General features: G+C 51.6%; 1 protein-coding gene across 1 annotated transcript in view; it reads left to right on the top strand.

Annotated features, from left to right (window-relative positions):
* LOC126995062 (protein SpAN-like) overlaps positions 1–24,549 on the top strand; it is a 59,679-nt gene extending 35,130 nt beyond the window's left edge. The window contains exons 6-14 of the mRNA XM_050854355.1: positions 17,272–17,406; positions 17,709–17,792; positions 18,154–18,319; positions 18,510–18,650; positions 18,797–19,121; positions 22,719–22,822; positions 23,170–23,305; positions 23,593–23,670; positions 24,034–24,549. Of these exons, the coding sequence (XP_050710312.1) occupies positions 17,272–17,406; positions 17,709–17,792; positions 18,154–18,319; positions 18,510–18,650; positions 18,797–19,121; positions 22,719–22,822; positions 23,170–23,305; positions 23,593–23,670; positions 24,034–24,285 (1,421 nt within the window). The 3' untranslated portion in view covers positions 24,286–24,549. The remainder of the gene's footprint in view (positions 1–17,271; positions 17,407–17,708; positions 17,793–18,153; positions 18,320–18,509; positions 18,651–18,796; positions 19,122–22,718; positions 22,823–23,169; positions 23,306–23,592; positions 23,671–24,033) is intronic.
* Positions 24,550–24,876: the final 327 nt, after the last annotated feature.

Genomic DNA, 24,876 nt, shown 5'->3' with positions numbered 1-24,876 from the left:
GCACATGTGAAGAGGTGGAGCGAACTGAACAGCCGTCGAAGAGTGCGTCTACGCCTGCGGAGGGAGTGCTGCCTGACTTCCTTGAAGACCTGGCGCTCAGGGGCTCCGCTAACCTGACGGAGTCGCAGGCGGAGAGGGTGCGCCACACCTTGACGCAGTACTCAGACGTGTTCAGCCGGGGCGACTTGGACTTGGGCCGCACGTCGCTGGTGAAACACAGCATCAACACTGGAACCAGCGCGCCCATCAAGTGTCACCCGACGTATCGCACCTGCCCGACGAGAGGAGATGCAGCGCACCGTCAACGACCTGGCAAATCAGGGGGTGATCGAGAAGTCCGACAGTCCGTGGTCTTCAGCGGTAGTCCTGGTTAAAAAGAAGGACGGCACACAACGCTTCTGTGTGGACTACCGGGCACTGAATGACGTGACTGTGAAGGATTCCTACCCCCTGCCGAGGATCGACGACACCTTGGACGCGCTGGTAGGGGCGAGGTGGTTCTCCACGCTCGACCTGAAGTCGGGCTACCACCAGGTGGAGATGGCCGAAGAGGACAAGCCGAAGACAGCCTTTTCCTTCGGGCAGGGCTTGTGGCAGTTTAATGTCATGCCCTTCGGCCTCTGCAACGCCCCTGGCTGTTTTGAACGTCTGATGGAGCGGGTGCTGGACGGCCTGCAGTGGAGGACGGCCTCATCTACCTCGACGACGTCATCGTCTACGGAGGCACCTTCGAGGAGGAGCTGGGGAGGCTGGAGGAGGTCCTGCAACGCCTGAGGAAGGCTAACCTCAAGCTCAGCCCCAAGAAGTGCTCCCTCTTCCAGTACGAGGTGCCGTTCCTGGGGCATGTCGTCAGCAAGGACGGCGTGCGCACAGACCCGCAGAAAGTGGCAGCAGTAGCAGACTGGCCTCGGCCCACTAACGTAGCTGAGGTCAGGAGCTACTTGGGTCTGTGCACCTACTACCGTCGCTTCGTGCAGGACTTCGCCACCATCGCGGCGCCCCTACACCGCCTCACTCGTAAAGGAGTGCCTTTCGAGTGGGGACGAGGCGTGCCAGGCTGCGTTCGACGGCCTGAAGAGGGCCCTAGTGGAGGCGCCGGTCCTGCCGTACCCCAACCCGAAGCTCCCTTACCTGCTTGACACCGACGCCAGTGCGGAGGGCATCGGGGCTGTCTTGTCGCAGGTGAAGGATGGAAGGGAGCACGTGGTGGCCTACTACAGCGCCAAGTTCAGTAGGCCTGAACGCAACTACTGCGTGACCAGGAAGGAGCTGCTGGCAGTAAAAAGTCTCGAGCACTTCCAGCCGTACCTCTACGGCGCTGAGTTCACCGTCCGGACCGACCACGCTGCCCTGCAGTGGTTGAAAACACTGAAGGCGCCGGAGGGTCAGCTGGCGAGGTGGTTGGGAAGGCTCGAGCAGTTCAACTACCGGATTGTTCACCGCCCGGGTCGTGTGCACAGCAACGCCGATAGTTTGAGCCGGCGCCCGTGTGAGGCAGGTTGCTCTCACTGTGCTAGCAAGGACCCCGACCCTGTGACTCGACGCCCGTGTGAGGCAGGTAGCTCACATTCCGTCCCTGAAGGACCTGACGCCGTGAGTCAGAGCCCGTGTGAGGCAAGCTACTCACACCAGGCGCGTCGGGACCCTGACCCTGTTTGCCGACGCTTAACAGTGCCTGCCAACGCCACTGAAGGCAACGACCGGTGGCGTGAGGCACAGAGCGCAGACCCCGCTCTTGCTCCTGTAGTGCGTTGGCTCAGGGCGGGGAGCGACCCGGTGGGAGGAAGTGTCGGCGGAGAGTCCTGCCACTAAGTGCCTCGTCGACCAGTGGGAGACGCTGCGGTTGGACCGGTGGGGAGTGCTAGTAAAGCGCTGGGAGGTGTTAGGCGGAGGGCAGAGACGCCTGGGTAGTGGTGGTACCCCGTGCAAAGCGTGCTGAGGTGTTACGGGAGTTGCACGCCGGTGTTACTAGTGACCACTTGGGCGAGTAAAAGACCCTTAAACGTCTCCGCCAGCGCTTCTACTGGGTCGGTATGCGGAACGACGTTTCCGAGTGGTGTCGGGCCTGTGACGTTTGTAGTGCGAAAAGGGCCCCACACGCCGGAATCGGGCTCCGCTTCAGTTGTACAGCGTGGGGGCGCCAATGGAGCGGGTTGCTGTAGATATTGCTGGCCCGCTGCCCATGACGCCCCGGGGCAATCGTTTCGTATGCGTCGTGATGGACTACTTCACGAAGTGGCCTGAGGCGTATGCGCTCCCGAACCACGAGGCTGAAACAGTGGCGAGTGTCCTAGTAAACGAGTGCTTCACCCGGTTCGGTGTGCCGTCAGAACTGCACTCAGACCAGGGCCGTGAGTTCGAGTCCCGTGTGTTCCGTGAGTGCTGCGACTTGCTGGGAGTGCGGAAGACCAGAACGACGCCACTCCACCCGCAGTCGGACGGGATGGTGGAGCGGTTCAACCGGACACTCGCACAGCAGTTGGCCAAGTATTGCGGGGCAAACCAGGAGGACTGGGACGTCAAGTTGCCCGCAATGCTGATGGCGTACCGGTCCGCTGTGCACGAGGCCACTGACTATACACCCGCACGTCTTATGTTTGGCCGCGAGCTCAGACTCCCCGTGGATCTGGCGACGGGGCGGCCGCCGGACGTGGGCCTGCCGACTGTCACCTCTGGCTTCGCTGCCGCGCTGCAGGAGAACCTGGTCGAGGTCCATCACCAGGTGCGCGGCAAGCTCAGAGTGGCAGGCCAGGCGATGAAGGACTACTACGATCGCCGCATGCGGGACGTGAAGTATGCGGTGGGTGACAGAGTGTGGCTGCATAACCCTCGCCGGAAGAAAGGGTTATCACCGAAGCTGCAGAGTCCCTGGGAGGGGCCCTACACGGTGATTGCAGTCCTGTCCGCTGTCACCTACCGCATCAGGAGGGGCCGCAAACGCTCCTCTGTCGTCCACGTTGACCGGCTCTGGCGCTACCATGGGCCGGGCCGTTACTCCTGGGGTACTGGCGCTGAGGAGGACCCTGACTACCCCAGTAGTGACGAGGAGGACCGGGCAGAACTTGACCCGGTGGACGTCGAGGTCGCGGATGATGTGGAGGAGGAGGCAGGTGGAGACGCCGACCTGGAGGCCGGTTCTGCTGGTGACCTGGACCAGCCAGCTGCCTCTCCCTCGCCCTCACCTCCACCGCGACGACCAAGACGTGAGAGGAGGAGGCCAGGATGGCTTACAGATTTTGATACAGAATGATTTGTTTAGTTCCCCAGTTATGTTTTATTTGTTTTGTTAAGTTGGCGAGGCGGGTCGCCTGCGCTTAAGGGGGGGGTAGTGTTACGCCAAGGCTTAGCTTAGTTTAAATTGTAATTGGCGCCACGTGACGTAATGAGGGTTCCCTGCGGCCCCGTTGAGGGGGCGGGCTGGAGAGGGACGCCATGCGGCGAGGAAGAGTGGAGACGGAGAGAAGACAAAGGACGCGCTCGCCTGTGCTCTGTGCGTGTGTGCGAGTGTGTCCGCCGGAGTGTCTTTGTGTCTGCTGTCCGCCTCGTGGGAGCACTGTGTTTTCCATAGCGAGCCCAGTTTAAGTAATTGGGAGAGCACCTGTCTGCCCGTGTGAGGGGTAGACAAGTGGAGCATAACAATATGAACAAAGGCTTAAAGAAGTAAATTTATTCAGCCTATCAAAACGAAGAATGCGAGGCGATGTAATAGAAGTGTTTAAAATGTTTAAAGGATTCAGTGATATTAATGCGGAAGATTACTTTACAATTGATCGATCAAATAGAACAAGAAGAAATCACAATTTAAAGATAAGTGGTAAAAGATTCTCGTTGCACGAAGCTAAACACTTCTTCTTCAATCGAGTTGTTAATGTTTGGAACTCTCTACCCTGTGATGTCGTTCATAGTACAACAGCTACGGCCTTCAAGAATAGATTAGACAAGTATTTTGAATCCAACCAGCAACTAAGATATTACTCATTGTCGTAATAACGTTAAGTTCTTTCGAATACTGGTGTCCTTGTCCGCTTTTATCGCCCGGTTAGTGGTAGCAGTAATGGCAGTTCTTTCCTCTTTCCTACATAAATTCCATGCAGTTTTTCCATGCTGCATGGTTCTTTTTCCTTTCCTGCCAGCTTTGGCTGGAGGGATGGGGGAGGAGCCTTCGCCTTTGCTGTCCTTCATCTTCCACCTTTGATTAGATAGTTAGTGTAGCTTGTCACAAACAGCCTCGTAAGGACCAGCAGGTCTGCTGTTGTTTGTTCTTCCTTTGTGTTCCTTTGTGTTCCTACTGATAGTCTTCTACCTCTTAAATTCAGTCGCGATGTGACCTCTCTATCTTCTATCGCTATTTTCACGCTGACTGCTCTACTGAACTTGCTAACTGCATGCCTCCCCCCATCCCGCGGCCCCGCTGCATACGACTGTCCTCTCATGCTCATCCCTATACTGTCCAAACTCCTTTTGCAAGGGTTAACCAGAATCTTCACGCTTTCATCCCTCACACTGGTAAATCCTGGAACAATCTTCCTTCATTTGTATCTCCTCCTGCCTACGACTTGAACTCTTTCAAGAGGAGGGTATCATGACTCCTCTCCTCCCGAAACTGACCTCTCTTTCGGCCAGCTCTTTTGATTCATTTTATTAGGTGCAGCGAGCAGCGGACTTTTTTCTATTATTGTTTCCTTTTTTGTGCCCTTGAGCTGCCTCCTTTGTTGTAAAAAAAAGATCCTCTTACCAAAACAAACAGTATTATCCACGCTTGCGCCGATGACTCTATTCTTCAAAAATAACATCTTTTGACAGGAAACCAAAACTAGTTGCATAACTCAAGGCTTGTCACTAAAGAACGAGTAAACTCTGGCCTTGCTACGTTTTCCGAATGGGGAAGAAAGTTGATGTTATTCAATGCCTCAAAAACTAATTTTCTCCAGCTGTCAATTTGAATCAGTTTTCCAAACATCTATCTCCTACTCCCTGGCAACACACAGCTGTCCCCTTCGTTCACAATAAATATTATCGGTCTTTCCTTGACTCACAATCTTTAGTGAAAATTTCAGATCTCATCTTTCTAAATCAGCTCCCTCCAAGTTAGGCGCCTTGTATCGGTTACATCAGCTTTGACCTTCTTAGTTGTTCTCGCGTAGGACTAGCGCTCTGCTGAGGAGAGACAATGAGAGGTATGTCAGGGGTCTCGCTGAGGAAATCGAGGGCCATTTAAAAACGAATGACTTCCTACCTCCTTACCGAACCTTGAAAAAGTTCGGCTCCAAGTCTCCATGTAAGATAAGCGCTATCCGAACAGCTGATGGCTGCCTCGTGTCCCACATGGATGGGCAGAGGGCTCGTTAGGCTGAGTACTTTGAGCAGTCGTACATGGCCAACCCTTTAAGTGGGCAGTTCCCAGCTGCTGGGTTGCAGGTGGCGCCTGCCGATCCACCCATTGACGAAAACCCACCCTCTCTTGCCGAGGTCAGAGACACTGTGACAAAGTTGAGGGGTGGAAAGGTAACTGTCATCTGTAACATCAGTGCCGAGCTGCTCAAAGCTAGAGGTGTGGCCATGATCCGTGGGTTGTATGCGGTCATGACTGCTATATGACAATCTGGTACCATTCCTGCTGACTAGAAGAGGTTGGTCACCCTATCTGGAAAGACAAAGGGGACCACCAACATTGCGATAACTACCGTGATTGTACACTTCTCTGTGTGCCAGGCAAGGTGCTTTTGCCCACCTATTAATGATGCGAATTCACAGCCAGCTGCTGAAGTTACAGAGACCTGAACAGTCTGGGTTCACGCCTGGTAAGTCAACAACTGACCGTATCCTAGCGCTTTGCGTACTGGCGGAGCGCCAGCGTGAGTATCGATATGGGATGCTTGCAGCCTATGTTGATCACAAAACGTCATTTGACTCAGTGTATCGCGAGGCACCCTGGGATCTCCTGAGACTCCGTGTGATTCCTACAAGGACAATTGGTTTACTGACTGGCCTGTATCCTGAGACTGAGTGCTGTGAAGTGTGTGGGGGTGGGGGGTGCTTGTCCAGCTTGTTTCCCGTGAATGCGGGAGTGAGGCAGGGCTGTATTCTTGCCCCATCGCTTTTCAAAACTTTTATGGATTGGGTAATAGGCAGAGTTGTGGACCAGAGTCATTGTGGAACATCCATTGGCAATACCAGGATATCTGACCTTGTTTTTACCGATAATGCAGTAGTCCTGGCGGAGACGCTGGAGGTTTTGGTGATAGCTCTCGAGGCATTGCACGAGGAGGAGAAGCCCATGGGAATTGAAGTCTCATGGGCGAAGACCAAGGTGTTTGATGGCTTGTAAGATGAAACAGTACAGTCTGCACATGTGTGTGGCAAGGACATTGAGATCTCGGAAATTTTTACATACCTTTGCAGCGTAGGTAGTTCATAACAACGATGAGTCTCGCCAGGAAGTCCTATGGCGGATTAACCTGGCCCACGCTGTTATGGACTCCCTCAGCACGAGTATGGCGTTGTCAATATATGAGCAGAAGGACAAAGATCCGGGTCTTCAAGTCCCTTGTGCTCCCTGTCTTACTCTATGTCTGTGAGACATGGACACTAAATGAGGACTTGGAGAGGCGGACTGATGCCTTTGGTAATAAGTGTCTACGCAGAATCCTGGGATATCGCTGGAATGACTTTGTGTTAGACCGGCGACTACTCCGTGAGACTGATTCGACATATATTACCTGCATAGTCCGTCAACGCCAACTCCGGCTGTACGGGCACGTGGTACGTTACCCAGAAGCTGATCCTGCTCATAGGGCGTCTCTTTAAGAGACAGTCCTGAGTGGAGGAGACCAAGGAGACGCTGAAGGAGTTAGTGGCTTAAGCAAGTCGATAGATCCTGCCAGGAGGTACTCAGGATGGAAAAGCGGGGCTGCATGGAGACTTGCCCGGAGAGACCCTCGGACTTGGCGTCGTAGATTGGGTGAGGGGAAGCAGCCCCCGGCGTATGCCACCATTGATTTATTGATTGACTGATTGTTGTTGTATATATTGTTGTCCATATATAAGGGCCTTGTTCGCTCTTGTATGTAGTATGCATTTCATGTGTGAGGAGGCTTCACTCACACGGCCCTTTTGGATAGAGTCGAATGCTCTTCTCATCAACTTTGGAGGGGAGTAGGTAGGGAGAAACCTACCGAAATGGGCGCAAGCGAATCCCGGTGAGGTATATACTATAAGTGAGGAGAATGCTGCAAGCCCTTCAAAGACCCTCCCCGCCTCCTAACTTTTCGTTTGCCTATTGTCTCGTCCACACCAGAGAGTAGTTCAGCATACTCTCTAAAGACAGACTCTGTTACTTTTCTCATCACACTATATTCATACAACACGCACATCACTTCCTCGAAAAAAATGAAATTAAAAATGTCTTAGCCAAATACCGCCTCAGAGTCCTCGTCTGGGGGGCGGGACCACAAATGCCCCCAGAGAGGACTCCACTTTCGGGCTTCGAACCTTCTCTTCCTCACTGAAACATAGGTTTATAAGGTTACTGACAGCCATCTCTACTCAATTCCGTCCTACTATCTCTATCCTAAACTTCAATCCAAAGCTGGATGTTGCGCCTACGTACGCAACAACGTCACTTGCACTCGTGTCTTGACTCTTCTGAATTTTTCACCATTTAGCTAAGACTTCATTGCCACTCTATTACTGAATACATTTGTGGTGTTTATCTCTCACCTAACTATAACAGCTATGTAAACTTCTTTGACTACTTGAACTTTAAAGTGGAGCATATCTTGACCCACTCTCCCCTCCCTGAAATCTCCATCTTAGAAGATTTCAATGCTCACCACCAACTTTGGCTTTCATCCTCTTTCACTGACCAGCCTGGTGAACAAAGCTACGACTTTGCTATCCTCAATGATCTAGAGCAGTTGGTTCAACACCCTACATGTATTGCCTACCGTCTTGGAGACAGGCCCAACATCCTATACCTCTTCCTTACCTCTAACACTTCTACTTACTCTGTCAAACTGTTCTCTCCGTTGGGCTCCTACTATCACAACCTTATTTCTGTATTCTGTCTTTCCTCTCCTGTACACCCTCTGGGCCCACCGAAGAGGCAATGCTTCTGGCATTTTGCTTCAGCTTGGTGGGGCGACCTACGAGTGTACTTTTCCGATTTCCCGTGGAATGATTACTGCTTTCAGGAGAGAGACCCCTCTGTGTGTGCCCTGCTCATCACAGAAGTGATTGTCTCTGGAATGGAGGCACACATTCCACGTACTTTCTATAACTCCTCATGCTAAAAGACTTAGTTTAATCACGCTTGTTATCGTGCCATCAGTGATAGAGTGGCAGCTCATAAAAGGTACCAGAGCCTTCGCATTCCTGCTAACCATGATCTCTACATTTCTGCCCAGAATCGTGCCAAATCTATTCTTCGACTTAAAAAAACTCTTTCATCCATAGTAAATGTCAAAACCTTGCTTTATCTAATTCTTCCAGAGACTTTTGGCAGCTAGTCAAAAATATCTCCTCCAATTTCACTTCATCTTTCCCTCCTCTCCTTAACCCTGGCGGCAGCACCGCCGTCTCATCTGTCTCAAAAGGCTAAACTCCTCTCTCAGACTTTCTGTAAAAACTCCACTCTGAACGATTCTGGGCATATTCTTCCTACTCCCCCCCCCCCCCCCTCTGACTCCTTTATGCCTGTCATTAAGATTCTTAAGAATGATGTTTTCTATGCCCTCTTTGGTCTGAACTCTCAGAAGGCTTATGGACTTGATGGAGTGCCTCCTATTGTCGTTAAAGTACGCCTTCATACAGCCTGTGCCTAAGAAGGGTGACCGTTCCAGTCCCTCATAGCCATATAGCTTTACTTTCCTGTCTATCTATGGCTTTTGAATCAATCCTTAACCGGAAGATTCAAAAGCATCTTTCTATTTCTGATATTCTATCTGATCGCCAGTATGGGCTCCGCAAGGGCGATCGTTTTGCTCTCTTAACTGACTCAGTTGGTGGTAGCGAGTGTTCTTGGTGCTAATAGGTTCCCGGATAGAGAAACTCAATATCCGTCAGGGTTACTTTATTTTTTTTTTGTAGAGGTTTATTGTGCAACTATACAATATTTGTGATGCCCGTAATTTGCATCCATTTCATGCACATACTGTCGGACCGTGAGGGCGGCCTTGTCCTCACACCGCCTCAGGGGCCGGCCGTCTCCTGCAGGATGGGCGGCAGCCGCTGGCGCTGGTCTGACCGCCATATTCTCAGTGAAGCTCTTCCCTCTTCGTCGAAGCGTCGCTTAGAGAGTGTGTTTCCGTCGAAGGGTATGCCCAGTCCCTAACCTTCGAAACAATCTTTCCGTGTAGTGTTGGTACTACTGCAAATCAAACAAACGTTGAAAACCGAAACCTTAATGCAATTGAGGTACATTTCTATAATGGATTATATAGTGTGACTAATATTTATGTAAACAGTGCTTGATACAGTGACATACATTATATATAGCAGAAATTTTACATTGATGCATTTAATTGGTTGGTACCCATGGCTATGTTTGCTTCGCTTTCATATCATCCCGTTACCTGTGGGCGGAGCTTAGGAGACCTCGTTAGAATAAACTGCTTTTATTTTCTTTATTTTCCTCCTGTTCCATGAGACATCTCTTTCTCCCTTCGTTATTTCTCACTTGTAAATATATTTTAACTAGCTTTAGAGCTCCTATCAGTGGGTGGAAAATGGTATCATCTATATTGCTGAGCTTTGGTAAGCTCCACCCACAGGTGACGTCACGAGTTTGGAGATTGGCTGTGGTAAGCCCAGGACGGAGTATCACATACCACCACATATTCATACAGACTTGTGAAACAAGCTTCCGGAGAAAGCCTGTTAGTCCGTCACTTTAAAATTCATCCCAGCAATCTTAATTCATGCTTATGGTTCGAAGTGCCCGCCCTACAAACGCTCAAAAAAAGATAACTGTTGTGAATAGTTGAGACTAAAGGGCGGGGCGTGCTGGCTGAGAGGTGTGTTCCAGTGTTGGCTTAAATTATCATAGGAACCGTGAAGTCTTGAATAAACAGAAAATATTGTTTCTCGCATTGTATTATTTTTTATATAAGGCCTAGAAAACTTAAATTGTTCTTATACCCAATTAATAATACAGCAACATGGAAAAATGTTGTAATAAAGCATTAAATGTGCGAAGATATTAGCGAAGAGCGGGCCTTCACCTCCTCTTCATCAAGAGAGGAAATTAATTCTTTTTTTTCCCGCTCGCCGCTTCGCGCGCTGCATCAAAGACACTCCTCGTCACTGAGAATACCGTTTGGTCCACGAAGCCTTGTTTCCTCGCGTGAAGGGGGAAGATTCACTGAGAATACGGCCGTGAGGCGCGCGGTGGCTGGGCAGGCCAGGAGGTAGTGCACCAGGGGGCGGCGGGCGCGCTCTTCGCAGTGCTCGCATATCCGCCCATCGAAGCCGTCGTACAGCTCCTCCCTGGTGCAGTAGCCCAGTCTGAGGCGCTGCAGCAACGCGCCGTCTGCCTTACGCTGCTGGAAGGCGGTGTCCAGTTGGATGTAGGCGGTGGCTGCAGCATACCAGGCTGCCTGCTTCTTTGTCCCCTCCAGTTCTCGGAGCTGCTGGTGGGCGTGGTGGGCTGCTGCGTGTTTGGCCTGTGTCTTGGCCTGTTGAAGGCTTGGCCGCACAGGTTTGGTGACGGTGGGGCTTTGGGCTGCCCTCTTGGCGGCCTCGTCGGCGGCGTCGTTCCCTCTGACTCCCACATGGCTGGGGATCCAGTTGAGCCGCACCCGCCTGCCTTGCGCTGCAAGGCTTTGCAGGATGCCCAGGATGGCGGTGATGAGGCCCCGTTGTCCTTGGGGTGGCCTTGCAGCGCCTGCAGGGCCCCCCGGGAGTCTTTGTGGAGCACGACGGTTTCCTCTTGGCGGTGCTGAGCGTGCTCGAGGGCGTGCAGGATTGCCACTAGCTCTGTTTGGAGGGAGGAGCAGTGGTCTGATGTCCTCCACGCCCGCTGCCGTCCATCAGTGACGAAGGCGGCGCCCGTCCTCCCCCTGTCGGGGTCGACAGAGCCGTCAGTGTAGTACACTGCAGCGCCCTGCTCAGTGACCTGCGCCATGGCCATCAAGGCGTGCTGACGCAGCTCCGCGGTAGTGCATTGCGCCTTGCTGGCGGGCAGCTGTGTGGCAGTGAACACTGCGGCGGAGGGCTCCCAGGGGGCAGAAGGACTGTAGGTAGGGTGCGGGCGGTCCGGCTCTCGCCACAGCCAGTTACCCGCGTGCCGGCTGGTGTTGGCAGCAATAGTGGTGCCGATTAGCCACTTGTTGTTGTGGAGGCACTCGACGCCCTGTGCCATGGCTAACCGGAGTCTTTCCGGCGCCACGCCCTCCACGTCGCGCTGCAGCACTCTGGCCACCCGGCAGGCCATGATGCAGTCCACCCTGCAGGTGAGGGGCACCAGTTGGGTCTCGTTCTGCATCACGCAGGCGCTGGTCCACCTCGGTGCTCCCAACATGGTCCTCATGGCGTTGTTCTGCACCACCTCTAGGCGCCGCTGCTGGTGCCGGGACAGGCCTACGAGGACAGGTGCGCTGTAATCCACCAGGGAGCGCACCGCCCGCAGGTAGTACAGCCGGAGGACAGAGAAAGTGGCGCCCAACCACGGCCGCGTCATGGCCCTCATGACGTTGAGCCGGGCCAGCGTCCTTTCTCTCAGGTAGGTGACCTGCTGTGTGAAGGACAGCTGCTGGTCTACCCACACCCCGAGGTACTGGTAGGAGGACGTCCAGGCCAGCCCGACTCCCTGGACGCGCAGCTGTGCGGCAGGCGTGGTGTCCCTGATGGCCATGGCCCGCGACTTCCCAGAGGAGATCTTGAGCCCCAGCTCCTCGCACTTGTCGGTGATGATGTCAAGTGCCTCCTGCACCCTGGCGAGCTTGTTGCCCCTCCCGGTGACGACGAGGGCGAGGTCGTCGGCGTAGCTCAGGAGAGTGGTGCCCTCCCGGAAGGGCAGCTCCACCAGCTGCTCCATCAGGAGGTTGAACAGGCACGGGCTGAGTATGCCGCCCTGGAGGGTCCCGTTATCGAAGCCCCTGTAGGAGGATTTCAAACCCTGAAACTTGACCCTGGCCCGCCGCTGTTGGAGGTAGTCCTGAAGCCAGGAGAGTAGGCGTCCTCGGATCCCCTTTCTCACGAGGGCGGTGAGAATGGCGTGTGGGCTGGCTAGCTCGAAGGCTTTCTCGAGGTCGAGGAAGACAGTGATGGTGGGACGGTTGTTGGCGTGGACCAGTAGGGTGATGAGGCTGTCTGCTGTGCTCTTGCCCTTAGTGAAGCCAAACACGTTGGGGTGCGGGCTTCCCATGCGCCACTGGAGGCGAGACAGCACCATCCTTTCGGCGGTTTTCCCTGTGCAGCTCAGGAGGGAGATGGGCCGGAAGCTGTTTGGCTCCTTGGGCTTGGGTATGGACCGAATGTCAGCGTCCTTCCAGGCGTGCGGCAGGCGGCCCGCCAGCCACGACGCGTTGAACAAGGCCAGTAGCGCGGCGTCTCCGGCGGGCCCGGCGTGTGCCAGCATGGAGTAAGTCACGCCCTCCGCTCCCGCGGCCGTGTCTCTCCCTCTCATCGCCCTGGTCAGTTCCTGTGGTGTGAAGGGTTGATCCGTCACGTCAGCCACGTCACGCGCCTCGCTGACCGCCGCGTCGCGCTGCGGCCGTAGACGCTGCTGGAGTTGGCGGGTGTGGGGGGGAGCTGGTTGCTGGAGTCCCTCGTGGTGAAGGTGTCGATTAACCTTTCTGCCTCCTGGCGTGGGTGAGGATGGGCGGCTGGGCGGGGCTGCGCCGCATAAGGCCCATCTGAGGCTTCTCCACAGCTGGCCCAGGGAGGTGTACTGGTTAAAGGTGGTGCACCATTCCAGTCATTTTGCCTCTTTGGCCTTTAGGGACACCTGTCGCGCACGAGCCACCACGTCCTGCAGGAACCTCTGGTTGGTGGCGTTAGGGCGCTTCCTGTACAGCTTCCTGTGCACGTTGACGCGGTGATTGTGTTCATACACCTCCTCGCTGTAGAACCACCGTCGGGGTGTCGGCGGCGGCTCGAGGTGCTCCTGGGTCATTGACATAGACAAGACACTAAGAAAAGGTGTTTGTTTGTGTATGCGTTTGTGTGAATGTTGTTTGTGTTTGTTAACATTTAAGTGTTGGTGTATGTGTGGAACAATGTGTAATGGTAGACAACAAAAGGACATAGACGGACAGTAAAAGATAAACGAGTACAAGAAAAGTTAAACATTGAAGACGCTACATACGCAGGGACAAGTAGTGACGATGAACATTACATGAAAACTATGAGAATCTTAGTCTGTGCTTGCAGCGCCCCATTTCCCGTTTCACTGGAGAGGAGCACGCGACCGCCTGAGCAGTGGCTGCTGCAACTTTTGGTCATCATCTCTTAGCCGTTGGGGTGAAATGTTCTCAGTTGCGCTAGACATATCGAAAGCCTTCGATAGAGTCTGGCACAACTCTTAGCTTTCTAAACTGTTCTCTTTCGGATTCTATCCTTCTCTCTGTTCCTTTATCTCCAGTTTCCTTTCCGGCCGTTCTATCTCTGCTGTGGTAGACGGTCACTGATCTTCCCCTAAACCTATCAACAGTGGTGTGGTGGGCTCTGTCCTATCACCCACTCTCTTCCTGTTATTCATCAATTATCTTCGTTCCATATCAAAATGTCCTATCCACTCATACGCTGACGAGTCCACTCTGCATTATGCAACTTCTTTCAACAGAAGACCCTCTCAACAGGAACTGCAAGACTACAGACTGGAGGCTGCAATAAGCTTAACCTCAGACCTTGCTATCATTTCCGATTGGGGTAAAAGGAACCTTGTGTCCATCAATGAATCGAAACACCTATCCCCTATTATTTGACAACACTCAGCTGTCACCTCTTTCAACACTAAATATCGTCAGTCTATCCTTAGCTCAAAATCTCAACATGAAACTTCACATCTCCTCTCTCACTAAATCAACTTCCTCGAGGTTGGGCGTTTTGTATCGTCTCCGCCAGTTATTTTCCCCCGCATACATGCTTTCCATATATACATTTGGGTCTTGTCCGCCCTCATACAGAGTATGCATCTCACGTGTGGGGGGGATCCACTCGCACAACTCTCTTGGACAGAGTGGAGTCTAAGGTCCGCTTTGTTTGAGTTGATCGTTACCAATGAGCGGCGATCGCCGCTACCAACAAGAAATTCACTTTCACAGTCGTCTTTCGCGGCGCTGTTTGTTTGCATCATCACCAGAGATTGGAACCTCTGGTATCGGAGCTCTGGTAGCCGCGGGGGCTCCCCAATGGAGCTTACCAATGACATGAATTAGTAAATAACACAAATTCGTGCTCTCAAATGGTTATATTATTTCTTTAAATAGATGTGAAAAAATATTAAACAATACAGCTACACGTTGCACGGCTTCAATAGTAATATGAGAAAAAAAATTAGGAGAATTTGAATGACATGAACTCACTTCACCTGCTGACCAGTAAACGTCCTGCTGAGAATTTCAATTTGATTGATTGATGGGTTATTGTTGCAAAAGTACACAACAAAAAAGAAGGGAGGACTTTAATACTTGTCACCATTATTCACCTGTTATGCCGTAATTCTTTGTCGAACTCGTATTATTCTAGTTAGCCTAATATATGTATGCATTGGGCATATATATAACGAAATCATCCCTATTAAGTAAAGAATAAATGTGGAGTCTGATAAATAACTGTGAATAATGAATAAATGTAATTGATATAGGTGAAGAGTCTGTCTTGCTGACATCTGCTAATATAAGAGAACTTTAGCCCTCTAAGCCAGGGGTATTCAATTAAAAGTCACTGAGGTCCAGTTCTTAAAATATCCCCCAAGTAAAAGGTCCGAACGGAAGTCCAGCTTGTGTCTTATAGCCGTTCCCTATGTCGACATTTTCATATGGATTCAACAGTATTTATTGTCTATTTTCAATGCAAGAAATGTTTAACAGAGTGCACAGCTAGCTCTTTTGCCCTAAATAAAAGTAGTCCCAGGCAAATAAATTTAAGGCCTTTATTTCAGATTAAAGAAAACAGAAATCTCAGAATAAAATAAATTGCGAGCAGAGCCAAAAAACCCTTTTTTCTCTCAAATTAATGAGGTCCCAGCCTAAAGAATTAAAGCCCTACACTTCAAGTAAAACAGTCAACATCATCAGGAGAAAATGAATAAAAGTGGCTCTTTTAGGAAAAAGAATATGTGCAAACATAGCATTGATTAAAGTTTTATTTTTTTTCTTGAAGATGTCCCAGCCTAAAAATTGAAAGCCTGCTGGCTGCCACCGTCCACCACCTCGTCACCATGGTGAAAGGTGCATGCCACCCAGATACCCACCACGCCCTTTGGTCATACCTGCCACCCTGCATATTAGCTTGACCTTCCTACTGCAGGAAATTGAGAGTGTTCACGCTCTCACTGGCCTGTTGACACCCGCCAGCGTTGCACGGCGCCCCGCCACCCGCCACACCCTCCCTCCCCGCTGTCACCCGGCCGCAGATTGGTCACGGGTCCGGACAGAACCATCGCTCGGTCCGGATCCGGACCGGGGTCCGCCATTTGGTGATGCCTGCTCTAAGCGAATTAATGAGAAAAAATCATCGCTCGCACACATCACTTCATAATATAGATCGAAGCATTTGTGATCAGTTTATGTATCATTTATTTTGGGGGGTTTATATCATGGCAAAAATGTGGCCCGTTGCTGGTACACGGTAAAGCCACAAATTTGGCCCGTCGCTGCTACCGGGTTAATTAATACTTCTCACCATTATTTCACCTTTTCCGCCTAGGAAATATTAGGCTATCAGCAAATTTGAGGGGTGTATCAGCGAGACACTCCTCATTTTCTCATCATATTTATTCTTCACAGTTACTCTTTATATATATGCTTTACGTTTTCGTTTATTTTTCACATTACTCCTTCATAATCTCCCGCTCAGCTGATGTAATGTTGAAATTTCCCGCCGCTCCGGCATACCAACACTGCCGAATCACGCCCCTTCGTCTTGTCATGACCGTCACCACGCTGGTAGTCGCTGATACCACGAAAACAGCGACTGTGAAAGCGGATCAAGGCGATGGTAACGGCTGCTACCAGGATGGTAGGGCCTTCGGTTAGGGTGCGTACCAGACAACTGTGAAAGCGGCCCTAAGGCTCTTCGTCTCATCAGCTCCCCTTCTCTTATTGACAGCCTTCTATCTCTTAAATTCCGCCACCATGTCGCATCTCTCTCTATCTTCTATCAATATTTTCACGCTGACTGCTCTTCTGAATTTGCTAACTGCATGCCTCCAACCCTCCCGCGGCCCCGCTACACACGACTTTCTACTCAAGCTCATCCCTATACTGTCCAAACCCCCTTATACAAGAGTTAACCAGCATCTCCATTCTTTCATCCCTTTCACTGGTAAACTCTGGAACAGCCTTCCTTCGTCTGTATTTCCTCCTGCCTATGACTTGACCTCTTTCAAGACGAGTGTATCAAGACACCTCTACATCCGAAACTGACCTTTATTTTCACCACCCAACAGTTATTGGGGGGTTTTCTATCTTTTCTTTTTGTTGCTCTTGAGTTGCTCTTTGTGCTGTTAAAAAAACTTCCCTCCTCTTACTGATAGTCTCCAATCATTTACATTCCGCAGCAGTGTTGGCTCCCTGTTTCCTACCGATATTTTCATGCTGACTGCGAGGGGAGGAGGCATGCTAATCGCATGCCTCCTCCCCTCCGCTGCCTCGCTTCACAAGACTCGACTCTTGCCCACCCCTATCCTATCCAAATCCCTAAATGCAAGAGTTTACCAGCATTTTCATTCTTTCGTCCCTCTCTTTGATACAGTCTAGAACAGCCTTCCTCTGTCTGTATTTCCTCCTATCTGTGATTTGAATTCCTTACTACACTGGAAAAACGTGCACGTTTGCTTATAATGACTTATTGTAGGAATTGGTCTTTTTTACAAATACAGTTTATATCGGTCCTATTTTAACACTCACCAGACGTTAACTATTTTTTTTTCTCGAACCGTTTCCATCGGCGAAGTATCCATGCACTTACCGTGCACTTTGAATTAGATGATGAAAAAATCCCATCTCGACAGGTAATAAACATGTATGAATATGGTAAGGTACTAGTATTAAATAATTTGACCGTCGATACCAACTACAATGATCAACGATTTTTATTTATTTATAGATAAGTGGCTTGCTGTCTGCGGACTGAGCGCCGACCCCTGCCAGAACGGCGGGTTTTATGGAAAAAGCTGCGCTTGCGTGTGTCCCTCGGGCACCTCAGGGGCCAACTGTGAGACAGTGACGGGCGACTACTACGGTGATTGGCCGCCCCTTTGCTCACCTTGTCTCTGGAGCTCTCAGAATAATTGTTCTCTTTGTTCCTCTATAGTGAGGAAGCATCTTACGATAGCTTGTCTGTTGGGATAAAAGAGGATAACAGTTCAATCTTCAATTACAGTGTAGTTCAAGAATTCCTCATTAAATTATATCTATAGTTCAGCGAACCTTTTTGAAAAATTGTAATGATCCAGTGACCATATAGTCGTTCTTTTTCTAGTGGATTATGCAAAATCAGGCTGTTTCGGCATAACTGTCGACACCAAACCTTGCCTTCCACAGACGAGTTGACGAATTCCTGCACTGAAAAAATAACTCAGGAAGGCACCCTCACCTCGCCGGGCTATCCAAGCAACTACCCAAAAAGTGAGTGAGAGAGAGAGAGAGAGAGAGAGAGAGAGAGAGAGAGAGAGAGAGAGAGAGAGAGAGAGAGAGAGAGAGAGAGAGAGTGTGTGTGTGTGTGTGTGTGAGTGTGTAATTCACCACGGCCTGATCGCGAGGTGGACTCGTAATCGCCAGCAGGTACCCTCCCGACAGAGCAAGTGCTCATTTAGTCGATCTCTGGGTACTGCCAGGACCTCACACACCACACGTGCGTGTGTGTTATGTGTGTGTGTTTGTGTGTGTGTGTGTGTGTGTGTTGTACAGAAGCCAGACACAGTGTGTGTGAGCGGGCTCCCTTTGTGCGGTGTGTTCACCCTCAGTTCCGTTTTCCCTGCCCCGCCAGTCCAGTGCGTCAAGTGGATTGAAGCTCCCGTGTGTCACGTGCCCAGACTGACTTTCTCAGACTTTTACCTGTACGGAGAGAATCCCTACTGCGGCTCAGCTACAGAGACGTGCTGCTACTTTGATGGTCTGGAGATCAGAACCAACTACTTGTACGACGGTGAAGTGTGAGTACACAGAGACCCCTGCTCGCTCTGGCAATGCCCCGTGACGGCGAGCAAGGCTGCCGTTGTTACAGTTACAAGGCGTATTCATTTCTAATTATTACGTAACAAGTTTAGTTTGTGATATTCCTTTGTGCCACTAAACTTGCACGATGGTGACCATGACCACTCAAGTTCTTCCAATCCTCGGCAGGTATTGTGGCGCGGACATCACTGCAGGCCAGACCTTCACCGGAACCGGTCGAGAGATGATTTTATACTTCAGGGCGATAAGTAATAATATTCGCAGGGGATGGTCTGCCGAATTAACCTTTGTGCCGCAGCCGGGATGCATGTAAGTGACAAAAAAGGGGGATGGGAGAGTCACAGGACCAGTGGAGAGTAAAATCAACTTTCTGCGTTGTAACTTTATCGTCTTCTGTTTATTCGTAGATCGCAAACATTTTACGTCCTAACGAATCCTCATTTTTTTTTCTTCAGAAGCACAACTACAGAACCCACCACCACGACCACCACAGCAACAACCACCACTACAGAACCCACCACCACGACCACCACAGCAACAACCACCACTACAGAACTCACCACCACGACCACCACAGCAACAACCACCACTACAGAACCCACCACCACGACCACCACAGCAACAACCACCACTACAGAACCCACCACCACCACCACCACCAGCCCACCACAACCCAGATGCTTAACTCAGGAATTCAACGGAGTGTTCTACTGGTCCTCCCCCGGCTTCGGCATCACCAACTACCCGAATAACTTCAACTGCGCAGTGACAAGATCTTCGGTATGTGCCTTACTTTTCTTGCCGTGGTGGGCGAGGTAAATAATAACTCATTCCAGCGTCGTAAGGCGTCCATCCACCATGATATTACCAGACATGATATTCCACACCAGAGGAGAAGAGAGCTGAGTTAGTGCACTGCCTAATAGAAATGTTCTGTCTGCCATTCCTATTCGCTTGCGTTTCCATTTTATTGTTCAAATCAAGAATTACAATTATAAAACGCCTTGACGCTGAGTATATCTAGGAAGTCAGGGCATACACTATATATCTCTCGCAGTTCCTGGAAGCTGACGCTATAAAAAGACTGTTTCAAATAAGAAAGTGCATTTTACACACCCACCAACCACCTCACCTGCGTCGGCATCACACAAGCCCAGGCTTCCCAGCTACCGACCTGGCACTGCGACGCCTGCCTTCGCGACGTCAACCTGCGAGCCGCAGTCCACGACGCATCCGCAGAGAACGAGGCGCCACCTAAAGATATGGCCGCGGCGCTTGCTGACCTCAAACAAGCACTAGGTTGCTGCAGCATGTCCCCCGAAGACACCGTCACCGGGTTGCCTCCGACCTTGCCAGCGCCATAACAGCTGCACTTGAGCAGCGCGCTCCTTTCGCGTGGTGGCGCCTCTTCTCCTTCATGTACCGCAGCCCCCTCGCCGTGCCCTCTGACCCACCGTCCTCCTTGGAAGCGGTCACCCGGATCGATCCCGGAGCAGCAACGGCGACCAACGAGGACGCTCTCTCCAGGCGTGTCAAAAGGAAATGCGCCGACGGACATTCGAGCGGCCTTCCGGCTTCTGACGACCTTGGACAGCCTCGTCTCCCCCAGCGAGGAGGTCGTCGCCGCTCTCCGCGCTAAACATCCCCCCGCCACACCTGACGAAGCCCTTCCAAAGCTCCCCGATCTCTACCAGCATCGCCTCGCAGTGGAGGAAGCTGACGTGCTTGCAGCCATTGAGTCTGCTGCCCCTGGCTCAGCCGCTGACCTGGACGGCGTGCGGCCGCTGCACCTAAGCCAGCCGGTGGCCGGGTACACCGCTGAGGCAGGACGTAGACTGCTTAGCGCGCTGACTAAGATCTGCAATGCTGCCCTCGCTGGAGACATCCCCGAAGACGCGAGGCAGGCGTATTTTAACGCCAACCTCATTGCCATCAGGGAAAAGGATGGCGGCGTAAGGCCGATAGCTGTCGGATCCATCTACCGACGACTGACGTCCAAGGTCCTGACTAAGCGCATGTCATCCGCACTGGCTACGGAACTGCAACCCATTCAGCTGGGCGTAGGTGTGAGGATGGGCTGCGAGGCGGCTGTACATGCCGTGCAAGATTACGTTGACGCCCACAACGGAACCCTGAACCATGTCATCGCGAAACTCGACCTCACCAATGCTTACAACACAGTTCACAGGTCGGTAGTGATCCGAGAGGTCATCCGCCGCTTCCCCGCTGCCGCACCACTGGTGTCACAAGCGTATTCACAGCCTTCACCTCCCCACCTTGGCTCCACCCGTCTTTGGTCTAGCCGTGGCGTGCAGCAAAGCGACCCTTTGGGCCCGATACTCTTCGCCCTTGCGGTGGATCCGGCAATACAGACCCTCAGATCGCCTCTCAACCTATGGTTCCTGGATGACGGCAACTTAGCTGGACCCATAGAGACCGTTACCGCCGACCTGCACCGCCTACTCCCCACCCTCCGAGAACTAGGCCTCGAGATTAAATCGCGCAAATGCAAGATCACCAATCTCGACGGCCAAGGGAGCGCCAGCACGGACGAAGAGGGCCGGACTGTACGTGCAGTAGGAAACGGCATCAGCAGGAGGGACGGCGCCCCCCACTACAGCAACGACGGAGCCCCCACCGATAACGACGCGAACGCCGGCCCTCAAATCGACACATTCCTCAGCGTCGCCCGCCCCACACCCCTCACAAGTCTCTCCATCCTGGGTGCCCCGATTCATGCCCACGGCAACGAAGAAACCTTAACCAAAATCGAGAACATCACCAGGACGCTCATCGATAGGCCGGCCAACATCGGCAGCCACGCCGCCCTCTTCTTCTTGTCAAGGTACGCAGCAGTGCCGAGAGCCACGTACCTGCTGCGCGCAGCACCAGCCTACACGGCTGGAGAGTCCTTCCGGGCCATCGACGAGCTGATGCGGGAAGCGACTTCACGTATCTGCAACGTACAGCTTGACGACGCGTGGACTCAGGCTTTCCTGCCGATGCGTTTTATAGGTTTGGGCGTGAGGCTGGCCAACGTGGCACCGCCTGCCTACATCGCCACTGTAGAACCTTCACGGGGCATGGTCTGTACCATTTACCGCCGTCCCAATGCCCGAACCTCGACCCGGAGCTCAGGCTGACGCAGCGCAATCTGGACGAGGCAGCCTCCACGCACCGCCTGGACGACCTGTTAGCTCGCGTCAACCAGGTCGACCGTGCGCGCCTCCTCGCCGCCTCAGCACCACACAGCGGGGCCTGGCTGTCAGCCATCCCCTTCGAGGTCCTTGGCCTCCTTTCGCGCGATGAGGCGGTCCGCGTGAGCGTCGCCCTGAGGTTGGGCACACGCGTCCAACAACCTCATCAGTGCCGCTGTGGGGCCATGTCCGACGCTATGGGCTATCATAGCCTGTCCTGCCACAGGAACCTCGGTCGACTACCCCGTCACGCAGCTCTCAATGAAGTCGTACACCGGGCCCTGGCCGCCGCTGGCCTCGCGGCCATCCCCGAGCCACGAGGCCTGGACCGAGGAGACGGACGCCGACCGGACGGCATCACGGTCTTCCCCTTCAGGAGAGGCAAGATGTTGATGTGGGACGCCACCTGCATTAACACATTTGCCACCACCCACATCATCAACTGTGCTTCCGCTGCTGGAGCTGTCGCACGCGCTGCCGAAGACCGCAAGCGTCACCGCTACGCGGACCTCACCCAGCAATACGATTTTGTGTCCCTGGCCGTGGAGACAAAGTGTCGTGTTGGGACCTGCCTTCGGGAACCTGCTGCAGGACATCGGCAGGCGCGTCAGTCAGCGCAGCGGTGAGCCTCGCGAGACGGCGTGGCTGAGGCAGCGCATCAGTATTGCCGTGGCGCGTGGCAACGCAGCAGCGATGTGTGGGCCCCCGACTGTAGCCCACACCCCTAGCCGAAGCTCGCACACGCGCACGCGCGCACGCGCACACACGCCCACACGTGAAGATATTTTCCATCCTAAGAGGTGCTTGCCACAGCAGCCTGCAGAAAGGCCAGGGAAGCTGCCATCACACCTTGTGATGCAAACGAAATAAATATTGGAGACTTTAAACACACACACACACACACACACACACACACACACACACACACACACACACACACACACACACACACACTTAACTAGTTATACTATATCCTCGAAACACGCCACTAACAATATGACTCAGGCAGTATCACAAAGGGTCCACAATAATAAGTCCACTCGACGTAGTAGTGAAGTGATAAAATGTGCGCCCAAGAGTTCAGGGTTTATGAAATGAATAAACTGCTGTTATTTTTGTAGCAAAACCGCATACAGGCAAACACGTCAGGGCTTACTGAAGTGTTGTTTTGCATGTTCAGACGAGATCCATGTTGACGCTGAAACTGGAAGCCTTCACGCTGCAAGGAGGGATGAGTTGTGTGGATGGCGTCGAGTTCACATTCTTGTACAATCGAACTACAACGTGAGTAGCGTGTGTGGTTTGTTGCTTGAGTGACTCAAGGTGCAAGTGTGCATGTTTAAGATATAGATTAACAGGTGATGCCTTATACACCGGCAGGTAAGGCTAGGTGTCAAGGGATGACCCGCTTGTTTACTGGGTAGTTGTTGCATTACTGTGTTAATGACTGGGGTGGGTGGAATGGTTGGGCGTTTTGTCCCTCGACACGGGGAGTTAGGCGTATATTAAGGAGGAGCGAAGTGGGTTTCCATACTTAATTCACATATTTGGTTGGCAACGAGTATCTGGGAACGATGCCACAACAGACGAAAGCTACATAACTGTAATCTTGTTCTTAATTTAATCGCCAGGTTGTGTGGATCTCAATCAGGGATAGTCTTTACATCGCCATCTTTCAATTTCATCGCGAGATTCTTCACCAACTCCGCGGAGACCTATCAGGGCTACAACATCTCCTTCACGCCTGCAACCACGAGTTGTCACCAGGTAAGGAACGTTGTGGATTTATCTGAGCTTCTCTACTTCGGAAACACACAATTGTGCTGGTTGCTAAGATGAGTCTCGCCAGGTGGACATATTGACAGTAGATGTATAGTGTTATCCATTGTATATATATTTTTTGTGTTTAATAATAGTACGATAAATTATGGAACACAGTTTGTACTTAAATTCGACCCAACATACAAGCACATGCGAGAGCTGCTTATAATCCCTGCTCGATGCACCCTCAAGCCTGGTACATTCATCGTAATCACTATGATATCCATCCACAGATAATCACGGCAGCTGTTGGTCAAACTGGAACAATAACTTCCCCTTCAGCAGAAAAATACTGCGAATACCGAATCCAGGTAAAAACTGATGTAACACAAGAAAGGTATTAGAGTGTGTCTCTCCACAACACTGCCACCAGACACTCCTGCGGGGGTGTCGACAAGAGATTCGTTTGTTCATGTCATCTATTTTCATGAAACCTTAAAACAATTACCACCAATTCCACAAAAGGTTACATTATACTTGAATCCTCCACACGTACCTTATGTGCTTGCTTCCCCCAACACTCCAGTAATTTATGACATTATCACTTGCTCACCTCCCCTTCAAACACCCATTTTTCTTCGAGCAGGTCGCCAGTGAAACATCAGAGGCCTGTTCCATGTCTACCTCTAAGTAAGCTAACGCAACTTTTTTTTTTTTTTTTTTTTTGTCCAAAGGCTCCTTCTGGAAGTCGCGTGCAAGTCGATGAAGTTACATCCAGAATTCAAAGTACAACGAACTGTAGAAGTGACTGGCTTCTGCTGAACGGCAGGAGTGAGAAGATGTACCCGTCAAACACCAGCTTAATTATTTGCGGCAAGAAGACAGTGTCTTCACCGCTGACATCCGAGACCAATGAGATGTACGCAGCTTACCAAGGCACCAGCACCAGAAGCCGCGGTTTCACTCTCAAGTATACCATCATCTAAGTCAAACGTTCCTTGATTTTCACGCTCACTCCGTGGACGATGCAATCACTACTCCAATGTATCTGTACGGGCACGAATTCATTATTACTATTCTTTTCAGTTTGCCTCTTGCCCACGATGTTTCTTTGTTTAAAATCATATCACTGGTAAGTCAAGTCAGCTGATAAAACTTGAACGAGGAACACATATTAAGCATCCCTATAATGTTCCACAATAGCCGCCCCAAGAAAATAAATGTATGCAGCAGCTTTTGGTATCGCCCCCCCCCCCCTCTCTCTCTCTCTCTCTCTCTCTCCATGTCATTGCAGACATAATGGTGTTATGCACATAAATTTACTGATCACGTGAGTGTCGGCTTTGTCGTTTTTCCGTATTGCTTGCAAACATTGTTTTTACAGCAAGGGAGGCAGCTCAAGCAAAAAAAAAAAAAAAAAAGCGCACTTGGCGCTGCTCTTTTCAGAGAAAAATAATGAGAGGCCAGAAGAGAGGTCAATTTCGAAAGGAGGTGTCTTGATACTCTCCTCTTCAAAGAGCTAAAGTTGTAGGCAGGAGGAAATACAGGCGAAGGAAGGCTGTTCCCGAGATTACCAG

This window comes from Eriocheir sinensis, unplaced genomic scaffold (genome assembly GCF_024679095.1).
Source record: "Eriocheir sinensis breed Jianghai 21 unplaced genomic scaffold, ASM2467909v1 Scaffold972, whole genome shotgun sequence".
NCBI lineage: Eukaryota > Metazoa > Arthropoda > Malacostraca > Decapoda > Varunidae > Eriocheir > Eriocheir sinensis.
This window is presented reverse-complemented; position numbering and strand designations above follow the sequence as displayed.